Source organism: Bos grunniens, chromosome 8 (genome assembly GCF_055505025.1).
Source record: "Bos grunniens cultivar Pamir isolate PY7600 chromosome 8, Bosgru_T2T1.0, whole genome shotgun sequence".
Lineage (NCBI taxonomy): Eukaryota > Metazoa > Chordata > Mammalia > Artiodactyla > Bovidae > Bos > Bos grunniens.
Window position 1 is genome coordinate 44,954,744 of NC_141172.1, and position 27,050 is coordinate 44,981,793.

The 27,050-nt window shown below is 40.7% G+C and overlaps 1 protein-coding gene across 4 annotated transcripts in view; it reads left to right on the forward strand.

Annotated features, from left to right (window-relative positions):
* MAMDC2 (MAM domain containing 2) overlaps nt 1-27,050 on the forward strand; it is a 164,042-nt gene that overhangs the window by 110,307 nt on the left and 26,685 nt on the right. For all 4 annotated transcript variants that reach the window (XR_015169705.1, XR_015169704.1, XM_086415505.1 and 1 more), the window contains exon 9: nt 1,128-1,393. Coding sequence is in view for 2 of the 4 variants with exons in the window: in XM_086415505.1 (XP_086271631.1) it covers nt 1,128-1,393 (266 nt within the window). In the remaining 2 variants the exon portion in view is untranslated. The remainder of the gene's footprint in view (nt 1-1,127; nt 1,394-27,050) is intronic.

The window sequence follows — 27,050 nt, forward strand, 5'->3', positions numbered from 1 at the left end:
TGTCTCCTTTCGACCTTTCCTGGACCTTTCCTGAACTCTTCCGGTTGGTGGTGGCTTATTAGTTCCATATGAGTATGAAGTCTCTCAGGAGGGAGTTGTTAGGGAAAGCACGCTGATTAAAACCGCCCACCCTGGCCAGGCACCATAGTAACTATTTGCATAAGTTGTTTTATGACAGGAGATCCTGATAAGAATATGAAACTAATAAGCCACCACCAACCGGAAAAGTTCGGAAAAGGTAGAAAGGAAACACCGCATGTCCGTCCACTTCCCAGAATCCCTCTCGCTAGCATCCATCTTGGCTGAGCGATGCATGTGCCACCAGGAAAGACTCTGAATTAAAATGATTGGCCAAAGACCACCCGGAAACTAATCCCATCACCATAAAACCCAAGACTGCAAGCCACGCAGCAGAGCAGTTCTCCTGGGTTCCCTTACCCTACTGCTCTCCACCCGGGACCCTTTCCCAATAAAATCTCTTGCTTTGTCAGCATGTGTCTCCTCGGACAATTCATTTCTGAGTATTAGACAAGAGCCCAGTTTCGGGCCCTGGAAAGGGTCCCCCTTCTTACAATAATTGCAGAGATAATAGGAAAATCTGCTCTGGGCCTTGTGTTCTCTGTGACCCAGTACTACTCAGTCTAGTTGTCAGCTCTTTGTCTAAAAAATAGAGAACCACAAGATGATTTCATCCTTTTTGTTTCATGAAAAGTTATGGAATTCCCTGGCAGTCTGGTGGTTAGGACGCTACATTTTTTTTTTAATTGCTGAGGGCTAGGGTTCAATCCCTGATCAGGGAACTAAGATCCTGTAAGCCACATGGCATGGCCAAAAAAAAAAAAAAGTGTACATCCTGATTGATAGCTAAAACCTGAGCATATGCAGTTGGAAATCTATGCTGGTTTTTGAAGTTACCTTAAAATTGGAGGTTTATTAGCAAAAGAGTCACCCAGATATTTTCTATCACCTAAGCCACAGACTTTGTTAAATGCTATTACTTAAAGCCTATAGAATAGTTTCTTTTGGAAAATTCCACTACTTTAACCAAATTTTTCCACTTGATGATCTGGGATGAATTATTTCGGTTTTTCATTGCTGATGCACTGAAAGCTTTGTCCTATTCACAGGGTATTTCTTGCTGGCCGACACAAAGTTTACATCACAGCCTGGCTACATTGGAAGGCTCTACGGTCCCTCACTTCCAGGAAACCAGCAGTATTGTTTGCGTTTTTATTATGCCATCTCTGGATTTTTAAAAATGAGTGACACCCTAGCAGTTTATATCTTTGAAGAGAACCATGTGGTTCAAGACAAGATCTGGTCTGTGCTGGAGTCCCCAAGGGGCGTTTGGATGCAAGCTGAAATCACCTTTAGGAAGCCCATGCCTACCAAGGTACAGTAGAATCTTTCTGCAATTTCCAGTCACTGGACTGGATTAGCGAATTTCTGTTTAATTATTTTCAACTGATGATGCATTGTTTTTCTTCTGTTCAAGCTGAAAGTCCCACCCTCACATCCTGTTCCCAGGCATGTGTGAGTTATATCCTTCACTTCTTTTCAGTTTTCTGTCTCTCGGAATCATGGCCACATAGGGAGTTTGCTTGTTGTTTACTTCTTAGATTCCCTGAGAATAGTCCAAAGAGAGAGTATGTGAATAAAGTTCTACATTGAGGCTTTAAGGTCAACACCCTAAACCTCTAGCTGAACACAGGATGGGGAAGCTCGGTAAAATAGGAGAGCCAACTCAGACAGAAAGAATTTACATAAGGGAACCATCAGAAGCTTATTGATAGAAGTGAGAAAACAAAGAGATCTTTATTGAAAAGGAAATGGAAAAGAAAATTGTGATCTCTTGAATTTTACAGCTCATAAACTTAAGGAAGCTTAACAGATACGATAAATTCTGTCAACTATTAATACAACCCAGATTACAACTAGAATGGGAAAACCTGTTTTGTCTCACCTGCCAGTTGGTGATAAGATCTCTCTCATGCACCCTCTGTGCAAGAAAGAAGGTCCCTTCCTTCAAGCAGATGCCTCACACAACGGAAGCTCAATAGATATATCACTGAAGAATGGCTGGTCAGTTGATCATGTTCGTAACTAGGCTCCTGAAGAAAAGATATACACAGTAGAACAGTAGAACTTTCTTCATACACATTAATGATCCAAATTTCTCTTAGTTATAACCATTTGGACAGAAACATAGCTTTGTCTATAACTTCCTAGCAAAGAAATTTTGTACACCTTTCCCATCATGATGTTGCTTGGTTACTCTTAGTCCATTAGAATACACACCAGGGCATGATTAAATCTTCACAATGATTAATCAAAGATCTTTGAAACTATTTACAAAAAAAATTTTCCTCATTTCTAGGCAAGAAAAAATGATGATTATAATGACATGACAGCCTCCTTAACTTACTGATTTCTAAAAGAGTCAAACCAATTTATGATACCTATAGTAGAATATAAGCACAGAAGTTTTACCACATTCTCATATAGGCACTGCTTTTATTGTTTTCATGCTAACTAAATAGGTAGTCCCCATTACCAATTATTTAACTCTCTCAAGTAGTTATGGTAACACTCACACACCAAACATGTGCCTGATCCATACAATCAGGGATGCACATAATAAAATTTTTACAGTACTCCACACCCTCTGTTGCTAATGTTTTAAAAGAGGGAAAGTATAACAAGCATTTCATTCACTTATTTGACTTTCATTTGTTTTTATTCTTTTATTCAACCGTACTTTATTAGGTATAAGTTCAGTGTAAGGGATAGAAAGATCAATGAGGCTCAGATTCTACTTTTGAGAATGAGATCACAGATGATAGAATGTTAAGATACAAATATGTAAACAACTAAAACAGTGCAATCTCACTGCCTCACAGGAAGGTTATGTAGAAAAATAGAGGAGTAGTTCTACCAACTGGACACAGAAAAATAAAGATGAATAGAGGACCAGCTGAGCTGGTGTTTGGAGGGTAAGTGTTCAGGCCATGCTGGATTCTAACTCCTTTCATGCACTACCCACCTGACTCCTCTCTTCTCCCTCCCCTCAGCCCCTCGTCCTTTACTCACAAAACATAGGTTGTTAGTAATTTATCTGCTCCTAAGTGTCAGTCCCTGCTCTTATTTGACTCCCATGGAATGGAAGGAAGCCACCCAGCAACTAAGGATGCCCCAGAGAATTTGCCCTTTTCTTCTTTGACTGACTTCCAACCCTCCCAGCAACCACACAAACCCTACCCACCTACTTCAGGAAAATTTGATCTAGACCCAGTGGGGGCAGGGAAGTTCTTATAGCCTCAGAAGGAGCTAGTATGAATTCAGTCTCAGAGCTGATGAGGAGAGGGTACAAACTCTGGACACGTGTCTGAAAGTGGTGAATAGTTTTTGGAAGGTCCTTGCTAAACAGAACCAGTTTCTCAGAGAGTGAGAGAACCATTTGACATGCATACAGACAGCAGTGAGTAAGGTAAGAAACTAATACGTAACATATACAGGTAGAAACAAACATACATGTGGTATTTCAGAGAAGAAATAAAATGAAAAGTCAAAGTTTCCTTTACTACTCCTGTACTCAAACTCCAATTCTACTTCTTTTTCTAAAGGTTTTTTCCCTGATTTTCTGATGTTTTTCTCCATAATTCCAGATATTCTATTTCTGCCTCATTTCTTAATTCATTAACGTTAGCAGTATTTGCTGACTTCCTTCTATAAAAGATAAGAAATTTAGCTTATTTATACGATTTCCTTTTGTTTTCTCCATCCTCCTTACAATTTTTTGGTTGTATTTTTATTTTTAACTTTCTCTTGGTTCCCTTTGTGACTCTGATACACCTAATCATCTGTTTTTGCTCCCATCGACTTCAGGTCGTGTCCTATTACATTTTCACCCCTCTGTTTCCCCTCCCCTCACTTACCCTCTCCACCTCTCGGTTTTCTCAGCAATACATTTGCTTGTACATAGAAATGGCTTAAAACATTTCTATTCCTCCAGTGAAGACTTTGAGCTTTGCCAATAGCAGGATTTCCCCATATGGGTCCCCTTGGCAATTTGGAAGGGACAGTGCTGCCTCTGTAGGCAGCCATACCTCACATGATTGGGATTTTGACATCTGCAATGACAGCAACAACCCAAGTTATTTCCACATGTTTCCATGTGGCCCCAGAGGTGCCAGACCATCCTTGGATGAGAACTGTGGCTTTATAATTCTGAAAGTTGAAATTAAGAGCTAGCCCCACCTACAATCCACCTTTGCCTCCTTGGATCTGTGCTCTGCGGAGCAGCATAGTGGTGATGAGGGAGCCTCCCCTTCAATGACCCTCTGGCTTCCTGTTGCTCTTCTGGGAAAAGGCTTGCATGCTCTGACATCAGCCCCTCCCCAGCCTCGCCTCTTACTCCCACCATTCTAATAACATTGCAGTCAGTTCCTGGAACACACTGCTCTCTTCCACCTTGGGCCATTGCACACCCAGTTTCCTCTGCCTACACTTTTGTTAATTCAGTCACTGGCTTGAACTTCCCTTCTGCAGAGACTCCTTTTCTGGCTCATTCCTCAGAATAGATTAGTGTTCCCTGGGCCTCCTAGGCCTCTTCTCCATCATTCTGGAGACAGGATAGCAGAGCAATTAAAAGAAATGACTGAGGAGTCTGTTTTCAAATCTCCATTCTAGCACTTAAATGACTTTGCAATCTTAGTTTTTTCCCTTAATTGAGATATGATTGACATGCGTTTGAGGGGCACAGTGTAATGGTTTGGTGTATATATTGTGAAATGATCACCACAGTGCATCTAGTTAACATCCATCACCTCACATAGTTAGTGAGTATTTTTTCTTGTGATAAGAACTTCTAAGATTTACTCACTTAGCAACTTTCAAATATACAATACAGTTTTCTAAATATACTCACCATGCTGCTCTTTATAAATTTAAAAGTGAAGAAACTGAAGTTTCCAAAAGTTAATATAGTCCTATTCTTGCTGTTACCTTGCCGCTGTACCCCAGACAAAATCCTTTACAGTTGTGCCTCTAAAATACATCTCAGATATGTTTACTTCTGTGTCCCCAACCACCACCCTAGTCTAAGCCACCATCATTTCTTACCTAAATTGCTCCATATCTTTCTATCTGGTTTTTCTGCTTCCACCTTGCTCTCTACACTCTCATGCAGCCACCAGAATCATCATCTTGAAATGGAAATAGGATCAGGCCACTCTCCTGCCAGAAACTGTCCTATGGTCTTTAGAATAAAGCCCCATTCCCTCCTGTGGCTCATAAGGCCCTGTACCATCCGGCCCCTGCGTCCTTCATGAACTTCACCTTCCTTTGCTCTGCCCATGATCACATGGTCACACAGTCCCCATGGTCCCACTGGCCTTCTCTAGGTCTCCTGAGTCCCAAGGCCTTTCCTTCATTGGGGACATCATGCTTGCAGTCCCCTCACCCACCTATCCTATGTCAAGATGGTTCTCATTCTACTGTCCTGGTCAGGTGTCTCCTTTTAGAAAGGAATTGCCTGACCACCTGGTCTGTAACTGCTTTTTCCATCCCCAGATTATTCTACAAGATATCACCTAGTTTATTTTGTGCATAGCATTTACCCTGATCTGAAAATTTCTCATTTGTTTGTTCAGTTGTTCATTGTCCATCTCTTTTCCCATAAAAATATGACACTGAAAAATGAGTAAATAAAAGAATGAGAGTGGACTTTCTAAGGCTGGTAAGTGACAGAGCTGGGGTTTGATCCATGGTCTATAGACTGTCAGAAGCCTGCCCTTTGCCACTGGTATGGCAATCCTGGGTGCTCAGGATTTCCATCCAGTCTTGGGGAAGGCCTGTTCTTCTGCAACTGGAGAAGGTGAGGCTCCCAAATGTGCCTTGGGGCATGGGCACCAACTTTTATTTTATTTAATTCTCACAGCATTCCTGTAAGGGAAGTGAAGTATCTCCTTTTATTGCCCTTGGCCTTCTAGAAGTCAAAGTTATACCAACCCCGGGTCACATCCTACTAGAAATGGATGCCTAAGCTCAGAGTTCACTGCACATATGTCACTGTTGTGAGGAAAACCCTTCCCTGCCTCTGCTTCAAGTCCTCACTGTCCCATTCCTGAAGCCAATCAAGTGCCAGTGGTCAGGGACCAACTCACCGAGAGTGAGTGGCTGCCTTTTCATACCTGTTCCCTGGCTGAAAGCCTTGTATGTGAATTTTGAATACACCTAGCCCAATTTTCACTGGTAGAGATGTTTGGTACATATGTTTGAGTATCTGTGCTGCATAGTCAAAATAATAACAACAATAATCTCTTACTTTCACATTGCTCCTAGTGTAACCTGCTTTCATGAACATTATTTTCACCTCTCGGTGAGTTGGCTTATGAGACTAGAAATGAGCTGAGTGAGGGCAGCCTGCACAGAACTGTAAAAAAGTCAGGACTTTTTTCCCTCTTTCCTTTTGTTTCTCCCTACATGTTACCTCATCTGTGCTTTCCCAGGTAGCTTCCACTCTGGATGCTTCTTTACCTTTATTTCAACATTTGCTCTTACCCAGACCATTTTAAGGACAATGGGTTGATTTGATTAATAAGTCCCTGCTAGCTCCCCTACATAGTCTAATGTTTGATGGAAACTACAATGGCACCCCACTCCAGTACTCTTGCCTGGAAAATCCCATGGATGGAGGAGCCTGGTAGGCTGCAGTCCATGGGTTTGCTGAGGGTCAGACATGACTTCACTTTTACTTTTCACTTTCATGCATTGGAGAAGGAAATGGCAACCCACTCCAGTGTTCTTGCCTGGAGAATCCCAGGGACAGGGAAGCCTGGTGGGCTGCCGTCTATGGGGTCGCACAGAGTCGGACACGACTGAAGTAACTCAGCATAGCATAGCATAGCATAATATATATTAATATTTCTATTTAAGGAATAGTAGCAATGGTAAGAATTTTCCTGAGATCATTCTAGCCAAATAGCCATATGGATGGATTATGTATAATATCACAGCTGCCAACAGGACTAGGAACTTTCATTGAATGCTTTCCATGTGCCAGGAGCTATGCTAAATATTCGACATGCGTTACTTCATTTGGTTCCACAACACCTTAGGAAGGAAGGCTGTATATTCCCATTTAACAGATGAGGGAAATTAAGGACCTTGTTCAACATCACACAGTTACTAAGAGGCAGAGCAGAGAGGTAACGCCAAGTCTTTTTCAATCCAGAAGCCATGCCTTTTGTACTATGCCTTTATGCCCCTAGCTCTCTTCTGGCTTATGTCAAAAGTATAGGATCGGGTGAGGAGAAACCAGCCCTAACTCAAGACTTCCAAAGATTTCCGGAACTTTATTATTGACTCTCAGTTGTTCTATTTTAGAAATCACTTTCGCTCCAAGGAGCCAAAATTCAAGGCTCCAAGGTCAAAATTTTGGCTCCAAAGGTCAAAATTCAAGGTGCTTCAACATAGACAAAGGAGATCTGTGGGGCAGAAGGAAGAATGGCATCATGCCTGAGACTTGGCTGTGGATTCTTTGGCTTTTATGCCTTTATACTTGGGGCTAGTTATGTGAGTCTCTCTGAGCCTGGCTTTTCTTATACAAAATGGGTGTATTAATAGTACCTACCTCATAGGCTTATGGTGCATGTAAAGCCCTCAGCGTAGCACCTGGCGTGTAATTGGCATTGATTAAATGTAGCTGGAGAGAGAGCAAGAGTGAGAGAGAAAAGAGAATTCTTTAGTCTCTTTTGAACAAAGAGACTACAGGAATTTTTTTTCTAGGTTCTGATCCTCATAAGGATTCATAGGCATCATCTCTTTCAGTTCAGTTCAGTTCAGTCGCTCAGTCATGTCCGACTCTTTGCGACCCCATGAATCACAGCACACCAGGTCTCCCTGTCCATCACCATCTCCCGGAGTTCACCCAGACTCACCTCCATCGAGTCGGTGATGCCATCTAGCCATCTCATCCTCTGTCGTCCCCTTCTCCTCCTGCCCCCAATCCCTCCCAGCATCAGAGTCTTTTCTAATGAGTCAACTCTTCGCATGAGGTGGCCAAAGTATCATCTCTTTAGTACGTGACTAATTCTGTACCTTAACTTCTCTTTAAATTAAAAATCAGGCCCGAGTTAAATCTTCATTTTGATAGTACCAGACTGCTATGCTTACATAATCATCAACTAATATACTTGTTAATGTTTTAGAAACATTTTGAAAAATCAGGAATCATGAAATGGTTTTCATTTTTCTTTTTTTAAAATGTATTTATCTGGCTGCTTTGGGCCTTTGTGGGGTCTTCGTTCTGTCATGCAGGAACTTTCGTTGTGGCACTTGGGCATAGTTACTGTACAGCATGTGGGATCTTAGTCTCAGACCAGGGATCTAACCCAAGACCCCTGCATTGCAAGGCAGATTCTTAACCCCTGGACCACCAGAGAAGTCCTATGAAATGGGTTTTCTTGATCTGATTGTCCTCGGCACATTGCTAAATATAGACCAGTAATCAAGACTTACATTGAGACTTTCACACACCAGAGATAGTCACGAGGAAAGGGAACAATTCACTCCAGAATGCTTTTCCTGAAAGTCAAATGTCAGGAGAGACTAGAGTCATTGTCAGAAAGTCTGTAATGATGAAGCACAAATATTAGCCTTTATGTTCAAATCCTTGGGGTGACATTATGCTTGGTCACTAAAGAACCTATGTTAGGTCCTGCAATATCTTTTGACTTGAAACGAATTTTCCTTTTAACAAAAATCATTAAGTAGTCTGTTAATTAGAGGCACTGGAAGAAACTCAGTATCATGCTCATTAAATATTTCTTTTGAAAAAAAAACATGTTAAATGGCCCATAAATAAGAGAGTAACCAGACATACTCTTTCATCTGGGTCTGGCTTAATGATCAGCTCAGTAGTCATTAACATCTGCATGGTAAACCCTTCCATATCTACATCTTTATTCTGTTGTAAGATTAAAGAACAAACTTCAAAAGTCATTTATGAATATAGAGAAAACCTTCATATAGCCAGTTTGAAAAAATATACATTTTTTTAAACCAGTTCAGTTCAGTTCACTCACTCAGTGTGTCCGACTCTTTGCGACCCCATGAGCCGCAGCACACCAGGCCTCCCTGTCCATCACCAACTCCCGGAGTCCACCCAAACCCATGTCCATCAAGTTGATAATGCCATCCAACCATTTCATCCTCTGTTGTCCCCTTCTCCTCCTGCCCTCAATCTTTCCCAGCATCAGGGTCTTTTCCAATGAGTCAGCTCTTTGCATCAGGTGGCCAAAGTGTTGGAGTTTCAGCCTCAACATCAGTCCTTCCAATGAACACCCAGGACTGATCTCCTTCAGAATGGACTGGTTGGATCTCCTTGCAGTCCAAGGGACTCTCAAGAATCTTCTCCAAAAGTTCAAAAGCATCAATTCTTCGGCACTCAGCTTTCTTCACAGTCCAACTCTCACATCCATACATGACCACTGGAAAAACCATAGTCTTGACTAGATGGACCTTTGTTGGCAAAGTAATGTCTCTGCTTTTTAATATGCTGTATGCTATGCTATGCTATGCTAAGTCACTTCAGTCGTGTCCGACTCTGTGCAACCCCATAGACGGCATATAGGTTGGTCATAACTTTCCTCCCAAGGAGTAAGCATCTTTTAATTTCGTGGCTGCAATCACCATCTGCAGTGACACTGGAGCCCAGAAAAATAAAGTCAGCCACTGTTTCAACTGTTTCCCCATCTATCTGCCATGAAGTGATGGGACCGGCTGCCATGATCTTAGTTTTCTGAATGTTGAGCTTTAAGCCAACTTTTTCACTCTCCTCTTTCACTTTTATCAGGAGGCTCTTTAGTTCCTCTTCACTTTCTGCCATAAGGGTAGTGTCATCTGCATATCTGAGGTTATTGATATTTCTCCGGGCAATCTTGATTCTAGCTGTGCTTACTCTGGCCCAGCATTTCTCATGATGTACTCTGCATATAAGTTAAATAAGCAGGGTGACAATATACAGCCTTGACGTACTCCTTTTCCTATTTGGAACCAGTCTGTTGTTCCATGTCCAGTTCTAACTTTGCTTCCTGATCTCCATACAGGTTTCTCAAGAGGCAGGTCAGGTGGTCTGGTAGTCCCATCTCTTTCGGAATTTTCCAGTTTATTGTGATCCACACAGTCAAAGGCTTTGGCATAATCAATAAAGCAGAAATAGATGTTTTTCTGGAACTCTCTTGCTTTTTCGATGATCCAGTGGATGTTGGCAATTTGATCTCTGGTTCCTCTGCCTTTTCTAAAACCAGCTTGAACATCTGGAAGTTCATGGTTCACGTATTGCTGAAGTCTGGCTTGGTGAATTATAAGCATTACTTTACTAGCGTGTGAGATGAGTGCAATTGTGTGGTAGTTTGAGCATTCTGTGGCATTGCCTTCCTTTGGGATTTTTATGAAAACTGACCTTTTCCAGTCCTGTGGTCACTGCTGAGTGTCCCAAATTTGCTGGCATATTGAGTGCAGCACTTTCACAGCATCATCTTTCAGGATTTGGAATAGCTCAACTGGAATTCCATCACATCCACTAACTTTGTTTGTAGTGATGGTTCCTAAGGCCCACTTGACTTCACATTCCAGGATGTCTGGCTCTAGGTCAGTGATCACACCATCGTGATTATCTGGGTTGTGAAGATCTTTTTTGTACAGTTCTTCTTTGTATTCTTGCCACCTCTTCTTAATATCTTCTGCTTCTGTTAGGTCCATACCATTTCTGTCCTTTATCGAGCCCATCTTTGCATGAAATGTTCCTTTGGTATCTCTAATTTTCTTGAAGAGATCTTTAGTCTCTCCCATTCTATTGTTTTCCTCTTTCTTTGCATTGATTGCTGAGGAAGGCTTTCTTATCTCTTCTTGCTATTCTTTGGAACTCTGCATTCAGATGCTTATATCTTTCCTTTTCTCCTTTGCTTTTCACTTCCCATCTTTTCACAGCTATTTGTAAGGCCTCTTCAGACAGCCATTTTGCTTTTTCGCATTTCTTTTTCTTGGGGATGGTCTTGATTCCTGTCTCCTGTACAATGTCATGAGCCTCCATCTATAGTTCATCAGGCACTTTGTCTATCAGATCTAGTCCCTTAAATCTATTTCTCACTTCCACTGTATAGCCATAAGGGATTTGATTTAGGTTATATCTGAATGGTCTAGTAGTTTTCCCCACTTTCTTCAATTTCAGTCTGAATTTGGCAATAAGGAGTTCATGATCCGAGCCAGTCAGCTCCTGGTCAAGTTTTTGCTGACTGTATAGAGCTTCTCCATCTTTGGCTGCAAAGAATATAATCAATTTGATTTCAGTGTCGACCATCTGGTGATGTCCACGTGTAGAGTCTTCTCTTGTGTTGTTGGAAGAGGGTGTTTGCTATGACCAGTACATTCTCTTGGCAGAACTCTATTAGCTTTTGCCCTGCTTCATTCTGTACTCCAAGGCCAAATTTGCCTGTCACTCCAGGGGTTTCTTGACTTCCTACTTTAACCAGGCAAGAACTTTATGTCAGCGGGCTTCCCTGATAGCTCAGTTGGTAAAGAATCCACCTGCAATGCAGGAGACTCCAGTTCAATTCTTGGGTCAAGAAGACCCACTGGAGAAGGGATAGGGTACCCACTCCAGTACTGTTGGAATTCCCTTGTGGCTCAGCTGGTAAAGAATCCACCTACAATGCAGGAGATCTGGGCTTGATCCTTGGGTTGGGAAGATGCCCTGAAGAAAGAAAAGGCTACCCACTCCAGTATTCTGGCCTGAAGGATTCCATGGACTGTATAGTCCATGGGGTCACAAAGGGTCACTTTGGGGTCTCAAAGTGCTTCCATATGTCGACACTTATCAGAGTATGTCCCATGGAGTACAAATCCCTTGAATTGTTCTATTGAAAATAGGTTATGTGGTCAAATGAGTTGGAGAAATTTTGCATGCTAGATCTCTACTCTTCCACATACACATAGGAAGGTTTGCCCTGCACAGTAACATGTTAGAAACTCTGGTAAGCTCTACATTAAAGAACCCTGTTTAACCTTTTGTAAGGTGGCAGTTTTCTCAGAATACATGACATAGACCCCTTGTATAGCCCCTTTTAATGAAATACTACTATCCTAGCTTTTGAACTGTGGTGTTGGAGAAGACTCTTGAGAGTCCCTTGGACTGCAAGGGAGATCCAACCAGTCCATCCTAAAGGAAATCAGTCCTGAATATTCATAGGAAGGACTGATGCTGAAGCTGAAACTCCAATACTTTGGCCACCTGATGTGAAGAGCTGACTCTTGGAAAAGACCCTGATGCTGGGAAAGATTGAAGGCAGGAGGAGAAGGGGATGACAGAGGATGAGATAGTTGGATGGCATCACTGACTCAATGGACATGAGTTTGAGTAAACTCTGGGAGTTGGAGATGGACAGGGAGGCCTGGCATGCTGAAGTTCATGGGGTCACAAAGAGTCGGACATGACTGAGCAACTGAACTGAACTGAACTATCCTAGCATCATGCATTATACTGAAATTATCTCCTTACCTACCTGTCTTCGTTAGCTTACATCAGACTGTAAGCTTCTGGAGAACAGAGACCTATATCTTATTTATTATTTTTGATTTCTAATGTAACACAATTTCTAGAACAGAGTGGGTACTCAAAGGGTACTGAGCTTTCAAGGAAAATGTGTTGATGGCAAGGAAGAACAATGTAAATCAATCACAGGAAGAAGGAAGATTAACTGTTTCTGCTTTTGAATCATATAAACTGCAATCTCTTATAGCCCAGTGCCATGGGTCCTGCAAAGAATTTGAATAAAAGCAGAAATAACCTGCTGGAGTAGATATAAGGATACACACAGACACATATATGCTGAGTCTGGTTTGAGGCTTTTTATGATGACTTTTATTAAGACCAAAAACTGTAACTCTTTTCTTTGGAACAACTTTCATCACACCATTTCCCTATTCCCAAAGACTGATATGAGGTTTTCCCAGCCCTTTCGATTTTCCTGATCCTTTTCCTGTCTCCCAACACAGCCTCCATGTTTCTCAAGCCTTCATTCTGTGCTATGGTCCATGGAGCACTCACCTCCACATCATAGTCTTCCTATCCACAGGTCCTCTGTCTTCTTCCTCCTTGGTTCTCTGAACCCCTGGAAACCTCAGCAACTATTTTCATCTTCTTTGCCCTGAGCTTTTCAGCACAACTGGAGAAAATAAGATTAGTTTCCACTGTCCCCTCCATGCTACTGGATCCAAGCTGCTGGGAAAGTCTTTTACTCAGATCATCTCTCACTGACTTCCTTTCTCATTCCTTACCCCAGATATTCAGATCCATTTCAGTCACAAGTCTCCAACTTGATTTTCTCTGTGTCATTCTTAGGATGTGACCTCATGGGTTCATCTCCCAAAAGAATGATGGCATTGAGAACAAGCCCCTTCAATTTTGTTTCTCTCCAAATCCTCACCTGCATCTCTTTGACTCTGACAGTTGGTTTCTCATTCAAAACCAACCAGTCGTTTATTTGATTTCACCATCCTGACACCCTGATTTCATAAATTGTTCTCTCTCTCATAAATCTTTAATTTCTTTAGTCCTTTGCAGCAAATATTGATCATACAAATGAACAGCAAACCTTCCTTTCACCTTTTTATCCATTTAAGTTGTCACCCTATCCTATTCCTTTAGTCTTCAAACTCTTTGGAAAATGTTTTCAGTTACTGTCTAGGATCCAGTGCAGTTTGTCATTCTTCAAATCCTTGCCTTACTCCTCCACTGCTTCTTCAAAGGATTTCAGTTCAGTTGCTCAGTCATGTCCAATTCTTTGTGACCCCATGGACTGCAGCATGCCAGGCCTCCCTGTCCATCTCCAACTCCTGGAGCTTGCTCAGACTCATGTCCATCAAGTCAGAGATGCCATCAACCATCTCATCCTCTGTTGCACCCTTCTCCTCCTGCCTTCAATCTTTCCCAGCATCAGGGTCTTTTCCAATGAGTCAGTTCTTCGCCTCAGGTGACCAAAATATTGGAGCTTCAGCATCAGTCCTCCCAATGAATATTCAGGACTGATTTCCTTTAGGATAGACTGGTTTGATCTCCTTGCAGTCCAAGGGACTCTCAAGAGTCTTCCCCAACACCACAGTTCAAAAGCACCAATTCTTCAGCACTCAGCTTTATTTATGGTCCAACTCTCACATCTATGCATGACTACTGGAAAAACCATAGCCTTGACTAGATGGACCTTTGTTGGCAAAGTAATGTCTCTGCTTTTCAATATGCTGTCTAGGTTGGTCATAACTTTTCTTCCAAGGAGCAAGCATCTTTTAGTTTCATGGCTGCAGTCACCATCTGCAGCAATTTGGGGGCCCAAGAAAATAAATTCTGCCACTGTTTCCATTGTTTCCCCATCTATTTACCATGAAGTGCTGGAACTGGATGCCATGATCTTCATTTTTTGAATGTTAAGTTTTAAGTCCACTTTTTCACTCTCCTCCTTCACTTTCATCAATAGGCTTTTTAATTCCTCTTCACTGTCTGCCATAAGTGTGGTGTCATCTGCATATCTGAGATTATTGATATTTCCCCTAGCAATCTTGATTCCAGCTTGTGCTTCATCCAGCCCAGCATTTCACATGATGTACTCTGCATACAAGTTAAATAAGCAAGGTGACCAATATATAGCCTTGATGTACTCCTTTCCCAATTTGGAATCAGTCTGTTGTTCCATGTCGGGTTCTAGCTATTGCTTCTTGACCTGCATACAGATTTCTCAGGAGGCAGGTAAGGTGGTCTGATATTCCCATCTCTCTAAGAATTTTCCAGTTTGTTGTGATCCACACAGTGTGCTTTAGCATAGTCAATGAAGCAGAAGTACATGTTTTTCTGGAATTCTCTTGTTTTTTCTATGATCTAATGGATGTTGGCAATTTGATTTCTGATTCTTCTGCCTTTTCTAAATCCAGCTTAAACATCTGGAAGCTCTCAGTTCACGTACTGATGAAGCCTAGCTTGGAGAATTTTGATTTATCAACAGCAAATATTTTTCATTGATCACGCTGCAGGAACCAACCTGAGAAAATCACCTTTCTCTCAGAGTCCATCTCAAGAGTCCCTTCCTCTTTGAATCCTGTACAAGTCATTAATTTGAGTTTTGTTAGATTGAGATTATACAAAAAAGATCCCAGTCAGAAATAGAAGACCTGGCTTCAAGTAATGATAAATCAGGAGGCTTCCCAGGTAGCTCAGATGGTAAGGAATCTGCCAATGCTGGAGATGTGCAGGAGAGGTGGTTTCCATCCCTGGGTTGGGAAGATCCCCTAGGGGAGGAAATGGCAACCCACTACAGTATTCTTGCCTGGAAAATCCCTGGACAGAGGAGGCTGGCTGACTCTGGTCCTTGGGGTTTACGAAACAGTTGGATGTGACTGAGCAACTGAGCACGCATGCGCACATTTGGCAAATCAGAATGTCATGTCACCTCTCTATGAAATGAAAACATGTTTCCTGATGTCTGCTAAGTCTCTTTGACCTTCATTAAGATATTTTTAAGCATTTTAGTGTCAAAAAAATGTTTTTTAATATCATGCAGCACCGTCCCTGTGCATAGCTTTCTCTGTTTATTTCCTCTCACAATAATCTTTTTGTTTTAGCAAAACATCAATGAAATTTAAGTCTTTGATTTGGATTTCTGCTTTTAAAATCTTCCTTTTCACTTTGCCTTTTAATAATGGAAATGCCACTAGATATAAAATATCTAAGGTTCTGAAATTTTTAAAGATGACACTTAGCAGTTCACTCAGATAGAAGAGCAGGTCTAGTAAATTTCTGGAGAGATTTAGGTGCCTATTTAATAACGAGACATCCTGCTATAAAGGGACTAAGGAACCAGAAAGCCAATGTGTAGACAAGATATATGAGAAAAGATAAATTTCCTATCATATTTCATGATGTCTGGGAACTCTGGGAAATGGCTGCTCCAGGATATTAATGTTCCAGCATAATTAATGCAGGACAGCTGAGTCCAAAGTAGAAATAGCAGGATCGTTAATTTCTGACAAGATAATCAACACATTTTAGAACAGATTAAGGTAGTTCCATATACAGAGCCAGGAAAATTATACCGTCAAGTGGAATAAGTTTCAATGTGAAATTGGATAGAGGAGCTAAGTACAGGAAAGGAGCCTACTGTTGAGTTTTTCCAAGCAAAACTCAGTGTCAGTTGTCAGTACAGGAATTATTAATGACTTTAAATATGAGTAAGGCAGAGTTGATCTCCTCTGGTTTTCTTTCTCTTTCAGATATTCGTTGCTGGGCTTCTGTGTTTCACATCAGTTTATAGGGGAATGACTGGAAAGACTGACTAGCACAACTGGTAGTTGCTAACACAGCTTACATGAGGGTGATGTTTTCGCCAGTGCCTTCTTACATGACTTTCCCAAGGAATCAATTTCATGGAATATTGCTGGATTACCACATTCATCCTTGCAGCAAAATGGAAATATCTGAGATATTCTTTCCCCATAGTCTTATAAATAAGCTTAATTTACTGCTACTGATAAGTCACTTCAGTTGTGTCTGACTCTGTGCGACCCCATAGACGGCAGCCCACCAGGCTCCGCCATCCCTGGGATCCTCCAGGGAAGAACACTGGAGTGGGTTGCCATTTCCTTCTCCAATGCATGTAAGTGAAAAGTGAAAGTGAAGTCACTCAGTTGTGTCCGACCCTTAGCGACCCCATGGACTGCAGCCTACCAGGCTCCTCCGTCCATGGGATTTTCCAGGCAAGAGGACTGGAGTGGGGTGCCATTGCCTTCTCCTAATTTAGGCAAATATTTATTCCAAAGGTTATTTATGAGCCTACGAACACTACCACCCTCCACACTTCCAAATTCCTAATCTGTTATTTCATAATGGGTGGATTTTTAGGGAATCTTTTCTCAAGTATTTTCAGTCAGTTCAGTTCAGTTGCTCAGTTGTGTCCAACTCTTTGCAACCCCATGGACTGCAGCACGCCAGGCCTCCCTGTCCATCGCCAACTCCTGGAATTCACTCAAACTCATGTCCATTGAGTCGGTGATGCCATCCAGTCATCATCCTCTATTGTCCCCTTCTCCTCCTGACTTTCCCAGAATCAGGGTCTTTTGCAATGAGTCAGCTCTTCGCATCAAGTAGCCAAAGTATTGGAGTTTCCGCTTCAGCATCAGTCCTTCCAATGAATATTCAGGACTGATTTCCTTTAGGATGGACTGGTTGGCTCTCCTTGCAGTCCAAGGGACTCTCAAGAGTCTTCTCCAACACCACAGTTCAAAATTCTTCAGCACTCAGTTTTCTTTATAGTCTAACTTTCACATCCATACATGACTACTAGAAAAACCACAGCTTTGACTAGACAGACCTTTGTTGGCAAAGTAATGTCTTTGCCTTTTAATATGCTGTCTAGGTTGGTCATAACTTTCCTTCCAAAGAGAAAGCATCTTTGAAATTCATGGCTGCAGTCACCATCTGCAGTGATTTTGGAGCCCCCCAAAATAAACTCTGTCATGGATTCCATTGTTTCCCCATCTATTTGCCAGGAAGTGATGGAACTGGATGCTATGATCTTAGTTTTTTCTGAATGTTGAGTTTTAAGCCAACTTTTTACTCCTCTTTCACTTTCATCAAGAGGCTCTTTAGTTCTTCTTCACTTTCTGCCATAAGGGTGGTGTCATCTGCATATCTGAGGTTATTGATATTTCTCCGGGCAATCTTGATTCTGGCTTGTGCTTCATCCAGCCCAGCGTTTCTCATGATGTACTCTGCATATAGGTTAAATAAGCAGGGTGATGATATATAGCCTTGACGTACTCCTTTTCCTATTTGGAAACAGTCTGTTGTTCCATTTCCAGTTCTAACTGTTGCTTCCTGACCTGCATACAAATTTCTCAAGAGGCAAGTCAGGTGGTCTGGTAGTCCCATCTCTTTAAGAATTTTCCACAATTTGTTGTGGTCCACACAGTCAAAGGCTTTGGCATAGTCAATAAAGCAGATGATTTTCTGGAACTCTTGCTTTTTTGATGATCCAACGGATGTTGGCAATTTGATCTCTGGTTCCTTTGCCTTTTCTAAATCCAGCTTGAGCATCTGAAGTTCATGGTTCACATATTGCTGAAGCTTGGCTTGGAGAATCGACCTTTTCCAGTCCTGTGGCCAATGCTAAGTTTTCCAAATTTGCTGGCTTATTGAGTACAACACTTTCACAGCATTATCTTTTAGGATTTGAAATAGCTTAACTGGAATTCCATCATCTCCAGTAGCTTTGTTCATAATGATGCTTCCTAAAGCCCACTTGGCCTCGCATTCCAGGATGTATGGCTCTTGGTTGGTGATCACATCATTGTGACTATCTGGGTCATGAAGATCTTTTTTGTATAGTTCTTCTGTGTATTATCTCCACCTCTTCTTAATATCTTCTGTTTCTGTTAGGTCTATACCATTTCTGCCCTTTATTGAGCCCATCTTTGCATGAAATGTTCCCTTGGTATCTCTAATTTTCTTGAAGATATCTCTAGATTTTGCCTTTCTATTGTTTTCCTCTATTTCTTTGCACTGGTCACTGAGAAAGGCTTTCTTATCTCTCCTTGCTATTCTTTGGAACTCTGCATTCAAATGGGTATATCTCTCCTTTCCTCCTTTGCCTTTTGCTTCTCTTCTATTCACAGCTATTTGTAAGGCCTCCTCAGACAACCATTTTACCTTTTTGCAAGTATTTTGGATGACAATATTGACTTTAATGGTCACATTGAGATTCTCTGGAGATCCTCTGATTTTCTGAACTCATAGATCATTTAGGTATTTGCTATAAGCTCTAGGTATAAGCTGAATTCACTACTTGGAAATTGTCAACTCACACATTAGTGAAGACTCTCTGCTTTCCTGCATGGAAGAACACCTTATTTACTTTTGCACAGATATTCCCATCTTTTTTCCCTCTCTTGTATGGCTTTCTCTGGGAACTTTGTGGTCTCTCTTTGCAGTGCATACCTCCAGTGGAAGTCTCTCTCCAGGCAGTCTACAAGCCTCTTCATAATGGCATCTGCCACCACAGCCTGAAGGGTCATGAAGTCCTATTTTCTGTTCAACATCAACTTACATGGGAATGTATGCAATGCTCAAGAATCCATCATTACTGTTTGTGGCCTGCCAAGTTCATCTCAGTCTCCAAGCCAAGACATTTAGTTCTCCCTTAATTTCTTTCTCCAAGTAAGGATTGCCTAATAAACATGTCCGAAAGGCAAATTTCAAGCCAGAAAAAAAAGTTTGCAACATATATGACAAACTCCTAATATGTTTAAGATTTAAATTTACTCTAATAAATCAATAAGCAACAGATGAACTAAGCAATAGGAAAGTGGGCAATGAATATATACAGGCAAATAAGAAGAAAAGGGCTACTACTGGAAAATAAATATGCAAACATGTCCAACTTAATTTATAACCAAAGAAATCTGAAAAATAGCAAAACAGTACATTTGTCCATCAAATGGATAAAGATATTTTTTAAATATAATACTTTGAAGAAGTATATTTGTATTAATAGCTGCATTCATATTCATACTGTTCAATTTATCAATTAAAAAATTGATCTTTCATTTAGGCCCCAAAATATATGTATATAATCTATGAGTTATAGACATTTATTAAATATTTATGTATTTAGCTACATAACTCAGGGATTGAACCCATGTCTCCCACATTGCAGACAGATTCTTTACCATCTGAGCCACCAGGGGATCCCACATATTTAAGTATGTGATATATAAAGTATTGCCATAGAGAGGTGAGAATTCAAGGAAATAAAAATTCTCATAGGCTCTAGTGTGATGGTAAATTGATGTAATATTGTTGAGTCACTAAGACATGTCCCACTCTTTGTGACCTCATGGACAGTAGCCCACCAGGCTCTTCTGTCCATGGGATTTTCCAGGCAAGAATACTGGAATGGGTTGCCATTTCCTCCTCTAGGGGATCTTCTGATCCAGGAATCAAACCTGTGACTCCTGCACTGGTAGGTGAATTCTTTACCACTGAGCCACCTGGGAAGCTCAATATAATATTACTAGATGACAATTAAATTATATGTACCAAAAAGAAAGACCCAATTATGCAAATTTTTAGACAAAACAATTCTAGGGATTTATCATAAGGAAATGATCATAGTTATGTACAGAGATTTACCTACCACATTTATCAAGCACTGTTAGTAATATTGAGAAACTGGAAACTGCTATGTAGTGTATGGTGGTGGTGGTTTAGTTGCTCAGTCATGTCCAGCTGTTGTGCTTGCGACTCCCTGGACTGTAGCCCTCCAGATTCCTCTGTCCATGGGATTTCCAGGCAAGAGTACTGGAATGGGTTGCCATTTCCTTCTCCAAAGAATCTTCCCAGCCCAGTGATCAAACTTAGGTCTCCTGCATTGCAGGTGGATTCTTTACCAACTGAGCTACCAGGGAAGCCCATCTATCTGTTGTTGTGCAGTCACTGAATCATGTCTGACTCCTTGTGATCCCATGGACTGCAGTATACCAGGATTCCCTGTCCTTCACTATCTTCTGGAGTTTGCTCAAACTCATGTCCATTGAGTCAGTGATGCTATTCAACCATCTCATCCTCTGTCACTCCCTTCTCTTCCTGCCCTCAATCTTTCCCAGCATCAGAGTCTTTTCCAATGAGTTGGCTCATCACATCAGGTGGCCAAATTATTGGAGCTTCAGTTTCAGCATCAGTCCTTCTAATGAATATTCAGGATTGATTTCCTTTAGAATTGACTGGCTTGATCTCTTTGCTGTCCAAGGGACTTTTAAAAGTCTTCTCCAGCATCACAGTTCAAAAACAATTCTTTGGTGCTCAGCCTTCTTTGGGCTTCCCTGTAGCTCAGCTGATAAAGAATCTGCCTGCAGTGCAGGAGACCCTAGTTCGATTCCTGGGTCAGGAAGATCCACTGGAGAAGGGATAGGCTACCCACTCTGGTATTCTTGGGCTTCTCTGGTGGCTCAGCTGGTAAAGAATCTGCCTGCAATGTGGAAGACCTGGGTTTGATCCCTGGGTTGGGAAGATCCCCTGGAGGAGGGTATGGCAACTCACTCCAGTATTCTTGCCTGGAGAATTCCCATGGACAGAGGATCCTGGAGGGCTGCAGTCCATGGAATCACAAAGAGTCAGACTTGACTGAGCAACTAAGCACAGCACAGCACAGCCTTCTTTATGGTCCACCTCTCACATCCATACATGACTACTGGAAAAACCATAGCTTTGACTAGATGGATCTTTGTTGGCAAATTATGTCTCTGCTTTTTAATATGCTATCTAGACTTGTCAAAGCTTTTCTTCCAAGGAGCAAGCATGTTTTAATTTCATAGCTGAAGTCTCTGCAATGATTTTAGAGTCCAGGAAAAGAAAATCTGCCACTGTTTCAATTTTGTCCCCATCTATTTACCATGAAGTGATGGGACCAGATGCCATGATCTTGGTTTTTTGAATGTTGAATTTTAAGCCAGATTTTTCACTCTCCTCTTTCACCTTCATCAAGAGACTCTTTAGTTCCTCTTTGCTTTCTGCCATTAGGGTAGAAATATCATCTGCATATCTGAGGTTGTTGCTGTTTCTCCCAGCAATCTTGATTCCAGCTTGTGATTCATCCAGCCTGGCATTTTGCTTGATGTACTCTGCATATAAGTTAAATAAGCAAGGTGACAATATACAGCCTTGACGTACTCCTTTCCCAATTTGGAGCCAGTCCATTGTTCCTTGTCTGGTCCTAATTGTTGCTGCTTGACCTGCATACAGGTTTTTCAGGAGGCAGGTAAGGTGGCCTGGTATTCCCATCTCTTTAAGCATTTTTCACAGTTTGCTGTGATCCACACAGTCAAAGGCTTTGGTGTAGTCAATGAAGCAAAAGGAGATACTTTTCTGAAATTCTCTTACTTTTTCTGTAATCAAATGGATTTTGGCAATTTGATATCTGGTTCTTCTGTCTTTTCTAAATTTAGCTTGTATATCTGGAAGTTCTCTGTTCACATACTGTTGAAGCCTAGCTTGAAGGGTTTGGGGCATTCCCTTGCTAGCTTGTGAAATCAGCATAATTGTAGATGTTGGTTAAATAATTCATGACACAGCTAAAAGGGGCTTAACATTATTTGAGATTTTAGTCACAGCCCTGCATCAAGAATCTCCACTTTGCCCTGGGAATCAATGAAAATTAGACACACAACTGTCTCTATGGTTCATACACAAGCAGAGTGAAGTCATTATTTGGGTATTAGTTAAAGTCACTGTCTTCTCCTGACCCAGAAAAATTCATACAGAGCAGGGGTGAGCCCTTGAGAGTCCAGACAAAAACATAGATTTCACCTTTTTTGCAGCTGATTGCATTCTCTGAGTCTTCTGGAAAGACTGACATTTTGTATCTCCATCCAAGTAGCCACAATAGGTCTGTATTTTGATCTCCATCCATAATAAATAAATTGGTCCTTACATTATGTTGGTCAGGGAAGTGTTTAACTACAGGTCCTCCCTAAGGAAGGTTGACCAGAGATAAACCACATTGTATGTTGAGGAAGGCATTCACACCTATTTCCTTTACTGATGATGAAAGGTTTATAGGAATATTATATGTAATTATGTCCTCATTACTTTGGTGTGGAATTAGATACCATCTTGCTTTTGTCTGATGTTCTTTTTTCAGAGGCTTTTCACGTTTATTTTCCATTTAGACCCCCAATACTAGTTGTCAGGATTGTACAGGATCTATGTCCCAGAAAAAGAGGAACATGAACTTTGGAGTTAGACAGACCTTGCTTCCAAAACAAACGAAAGGAAGTGAAAATGAGTGCAAATGAAGATAAGATTGAAGGTGTAGATGTGGGGAGTTGAGGGTATTTTTTCCTCATTTTTTTCTGTGTGGAGTAAATTTTCCACGTGGGGCAAATATAAGGTCATCAGCTAAGAGAGAGAAGGATATCACTGAGGTGAGGGAGCATCTCCTGTGGAGAGGAGAGGTTTCAGCAATCATCAGCCATGAAATTTAGTCCCATCTGATGTAAGATTAGATTCTGGCACCAGATGACCAAAAACTGTTTATAACATACATAAGGCAAAATGACTGGAAGCTAGTTCTAAATGCTGGTCAGAGACATACTTGTCCACTGCTATTAATTATGCTGTTAATTGGAGAGTTTCAAGTCTTTCGTAATCATATTTTAAAATACCTAAAGTGAAAAGGAGAAAATGAGCTGATTGGCATAATGAAATATGCTCTATCAGACATTCAGAGTATGATATTTCATGCTTAGATCTACAGCTGGCTATTGTATGACCTTGAGCTCATATCATAGGGTCTCTCTTTTCCTCATTCTAAAAAATATCTGATTCTGAGGTCTCTTCTGAGGTCTCCGTTCCCTTTTCTGTGACCAAATGATTTGAAAATAATGTTGATTTCTAAAATCAGTGAACTGAGTTATGTGGGTGTTTACCACCCAAACAGCCATGAAAATCTTTGGCTGCAGGTCTGCAAATCTACCACAGGGTGCCCTCTACCCTAGAACGGAAGACTTCTCTGAGCAGAAGGACTCATGCTGGGTAAAGCTGGAAGCTGCTCAACCTTTGTTGCTTGTGAAAGCCAAGAGCAGAATTAAATCAGATGGGTCTTTTAAAAAAGAAAAAACCAAAACCAGATGGATCTTTTAAGAAAAAGGGTTGGTCAGCTAAAGACTTATTTAAAAACACATGGTCATTCTGCCTTTTGTGGGATCTGAAGACCAAATATAGTATCTGCAGGAGGCATGCTATTACAGTTCAGCAACTATTTCCCCAAACATGGCTGGGATTCTAAAAATATTAAAGTCTTACACTCATTTTACTAGATAAAGCTCCACTCAGTCTGTCCTTAGGGATCTGTGAAAATTCCATCCTTTTAGCCAAGTGTCTAATGTCAGAATTTTTGTTTTGCTTTGTTATTTTTTATTGTTTTAATTCTCTTACAATTTACTGTCAAATTGTTAAATGAATGCAGCTGCATTATACAGTATAGTATATCCTGCAGTTGTGTCAATACCATTTTAATGAAGGGCTCTGGAACTTCACTGACTGGATTATAGTAATTTAGTGAATTCTACCAACTCTGTAGTCACCATTTCCACATTTATCTGTGCAAGTGATCCCAAAAGACTTCAAACTTCATCAAAAGAGAAGTTAAATTTAACCCAGAATCAAACCCTCTGGTAAATTATTGAGGTCTACCACTTATAACAACCTAAGTTTGTTTTGTGAACTTGAGTATTTTATGGTATTGTTGGCGTAGAATTGAAATGTTTCTATGTGAAGATAGGAGGCCATTTCTGGAAACTATCATTTACATTCTAATTATAGGTCCAATTTGGGCTCTTCAATTGGTAAAGTAGGTGGTGGATTAATCCAGCAATCTGGCCAACCATGTGTCTCCAGAAGGCCATGAAACTATTGGGTTGGCCAACAAGTTCATTGAGGATTTTCCAGTGGAAAATCCCGAACAAACTTTTTGGCCAGCCCAGTACTTTAAAAGACAGTGAAAAACCAGCCAATTCAGCTAATGTTGAGCTGTTTAATACTAACCATATTTTTTTAACTTTTAACAAAAGTTTGTGGTTATATATTCCACAGTTCCCTGCAAAGCTTCATTTCTTCCCTCCCTCAGCAAAATCCTATTTATTGTGTTGGGTACCACTTAAACTATGACACTTAATAAAGTTAAAATTAGTAATCCTAATTATTTTTTTAAAAATCCAGCTTGATTTGGTTTGAGAAAATAAGTTCCTGACTTATCTGTTTCTCTACTTTTTTCTCTCCCTCATGCTTTAACCAGGAACTTCTCTGGACTTTTACTGGTTTAGCAGCAGTCTAGACCATCTGACTAAGGCAGCCTTGTAGCTGGATGTCTGTACAGACTCCCCCTCCACTCCACTGTTCCCACTCCTTGAGGAAAAAAAAAAAAAAGATAACTTTAAGAGAGAATTATAATTTGTATATTATGAGGAAAGTTTGCTCAGTTACCCTAACCCTTCAGATCTGCTCCCTGTCATTATATTATTTTAAGGGAGTAGATCTTTCTTTTTTGAAAGAGAGAGGAGTGAAAACAAAGAAGAGATTCTATTCCCCTTTGACAATTTGAATTTTTTTGAAACAGGAAATTGAAACAGTGAAGCCCTGATTGACTTGGTGATGATTATTCAGCTGGAGAGTTAGTTCATCTCCCTTGCTGTTTTGTTCCTTTGCCTTTTGTTTCTAGGGCTTAAGGATATTTCATGCTCATTAGAACTACCACCTGATGGTGTGAGGAAGAGCAGACTAATTCAATCTAGTCCGCTTTTAAAATATAAACAACTGACTGGGGAGAATGAACAGGTTGAAACTGAGAATCCAAAAGGAGGTAACAAATCTGAAAGTGCCTCACATAGGGACTACACATAATAGGAATTTAGCAAATGGGGTTTGATAATCCACACAGTTTTCTGCTACCCTTAACCAGTGGTTCTCAGCCAGACAAAATTTTTCCCTGGCCCCCCCATTCCCCAAGAGGCATGTCTGGGCATGACATTTCCCCAAGGGAAAATGTCTGGAGATATTTTTTTATTGTTATGATCTGGGGAGTGATATTGGTATCTAGTGAGTAGAGACCAGGAACGCTTAACATCCTGCAATGCACAGGGCATCCCTCACAACAAAAAATTATCTGACCCAAAACATCAGGAGTGCTAAGATTGGAACACCTTACTGTAGATAAATGAGCATGTATAATGTCTATTTTTAGTATGATAAAAAAGTAAGTTAAATCATGTTTTTTAACCTTACTTGACTATATTTAAAATGATTTGTTTGCAAATGTGTGTTTATAGCTCTCCATTCACTGCCTATTTGCCTTCCAAAATTGTCTAGCTAAGTTTTTTCAGCAATTAATATTCTCTATCAAAGCAAAAATTTTAATGTATCACTAGTCCCCACAGGAGTAGAACCTTTAGTACACTAAAACAAACTGATTTACACAAATCTAATTTGCTCCTAACTTTTAAGAGGTTTGCATAAAATCAAGATCTGTCTAAGGGACAGCAGTTTACTTTGTCCCTCTTCTCTTTCAAATAGATACTAGTATACATTTGAGTTGCCCGAGATCTTTTTCCCAGTCTTTAGAGGTACTGTCTGCTTTGAAATACTGCCTAAAATGAAATAAACACTTTTTTTTTTTTTTTTAAAAAAAAGGTCTGTAATTAAACAAGAGGTCAGTCCCCTTAAGAATTTAGACTATGGCGAATTTTTTTCTTGTCACATTCTTAATAGGACCCAGGACAGAGTTCTTAAGAACAGACCAAAATGTTTGACTTTCTCTTTGTCTATTGCAGCCAGGCCCAGTCATAAGCTTACCCAGTCATCAACTACCCTAAAATAACCTCTCCACCTCAAGTAGCCCTCAAAATGAAAGATGGCAGCACAAGAATAGGAACTGACATTATCCTCGCTATTAATAGCAGAGTGGAAATCCAACGTGTTAGAGCAAACAAGTGATCTTGTCAGGTTTCTTTTGTGTGTTGGAATGCTGATAGACAGCTGCCTAATAATTCTGCTCTTTGAGGCCATAGTTTGAATATAGTACGTAGCAGACTGTGAATCTTTCGTCAGACATCAGATGAAACAACAAGTGGTCTGGCCAGTACTCTTAAGTGTGGAAAGAGTTCTAAGACAGTGATTACTTAGTGGCCTGCTGTTGTCCAGAATATCTTTAATGTTTCACTTAACCCACTAAGACAGTTCACAAATCTGTTAGGAATGTCCAAAACGAAGCTCTATCCGGTGGAACTTTCTGCAATGAGAAAATGTTACAAATCTGCTATGACCAACTCACTTGATCACTGGTTATATGTGGCTATCGGGTACTTGAAATGTGGTTAGGACACCTAAGGAAAGAAAATGTTTAATTTTACTTAATTTCAATAGCCACGTGTCCTCATAGCTACTATAATAAACAATG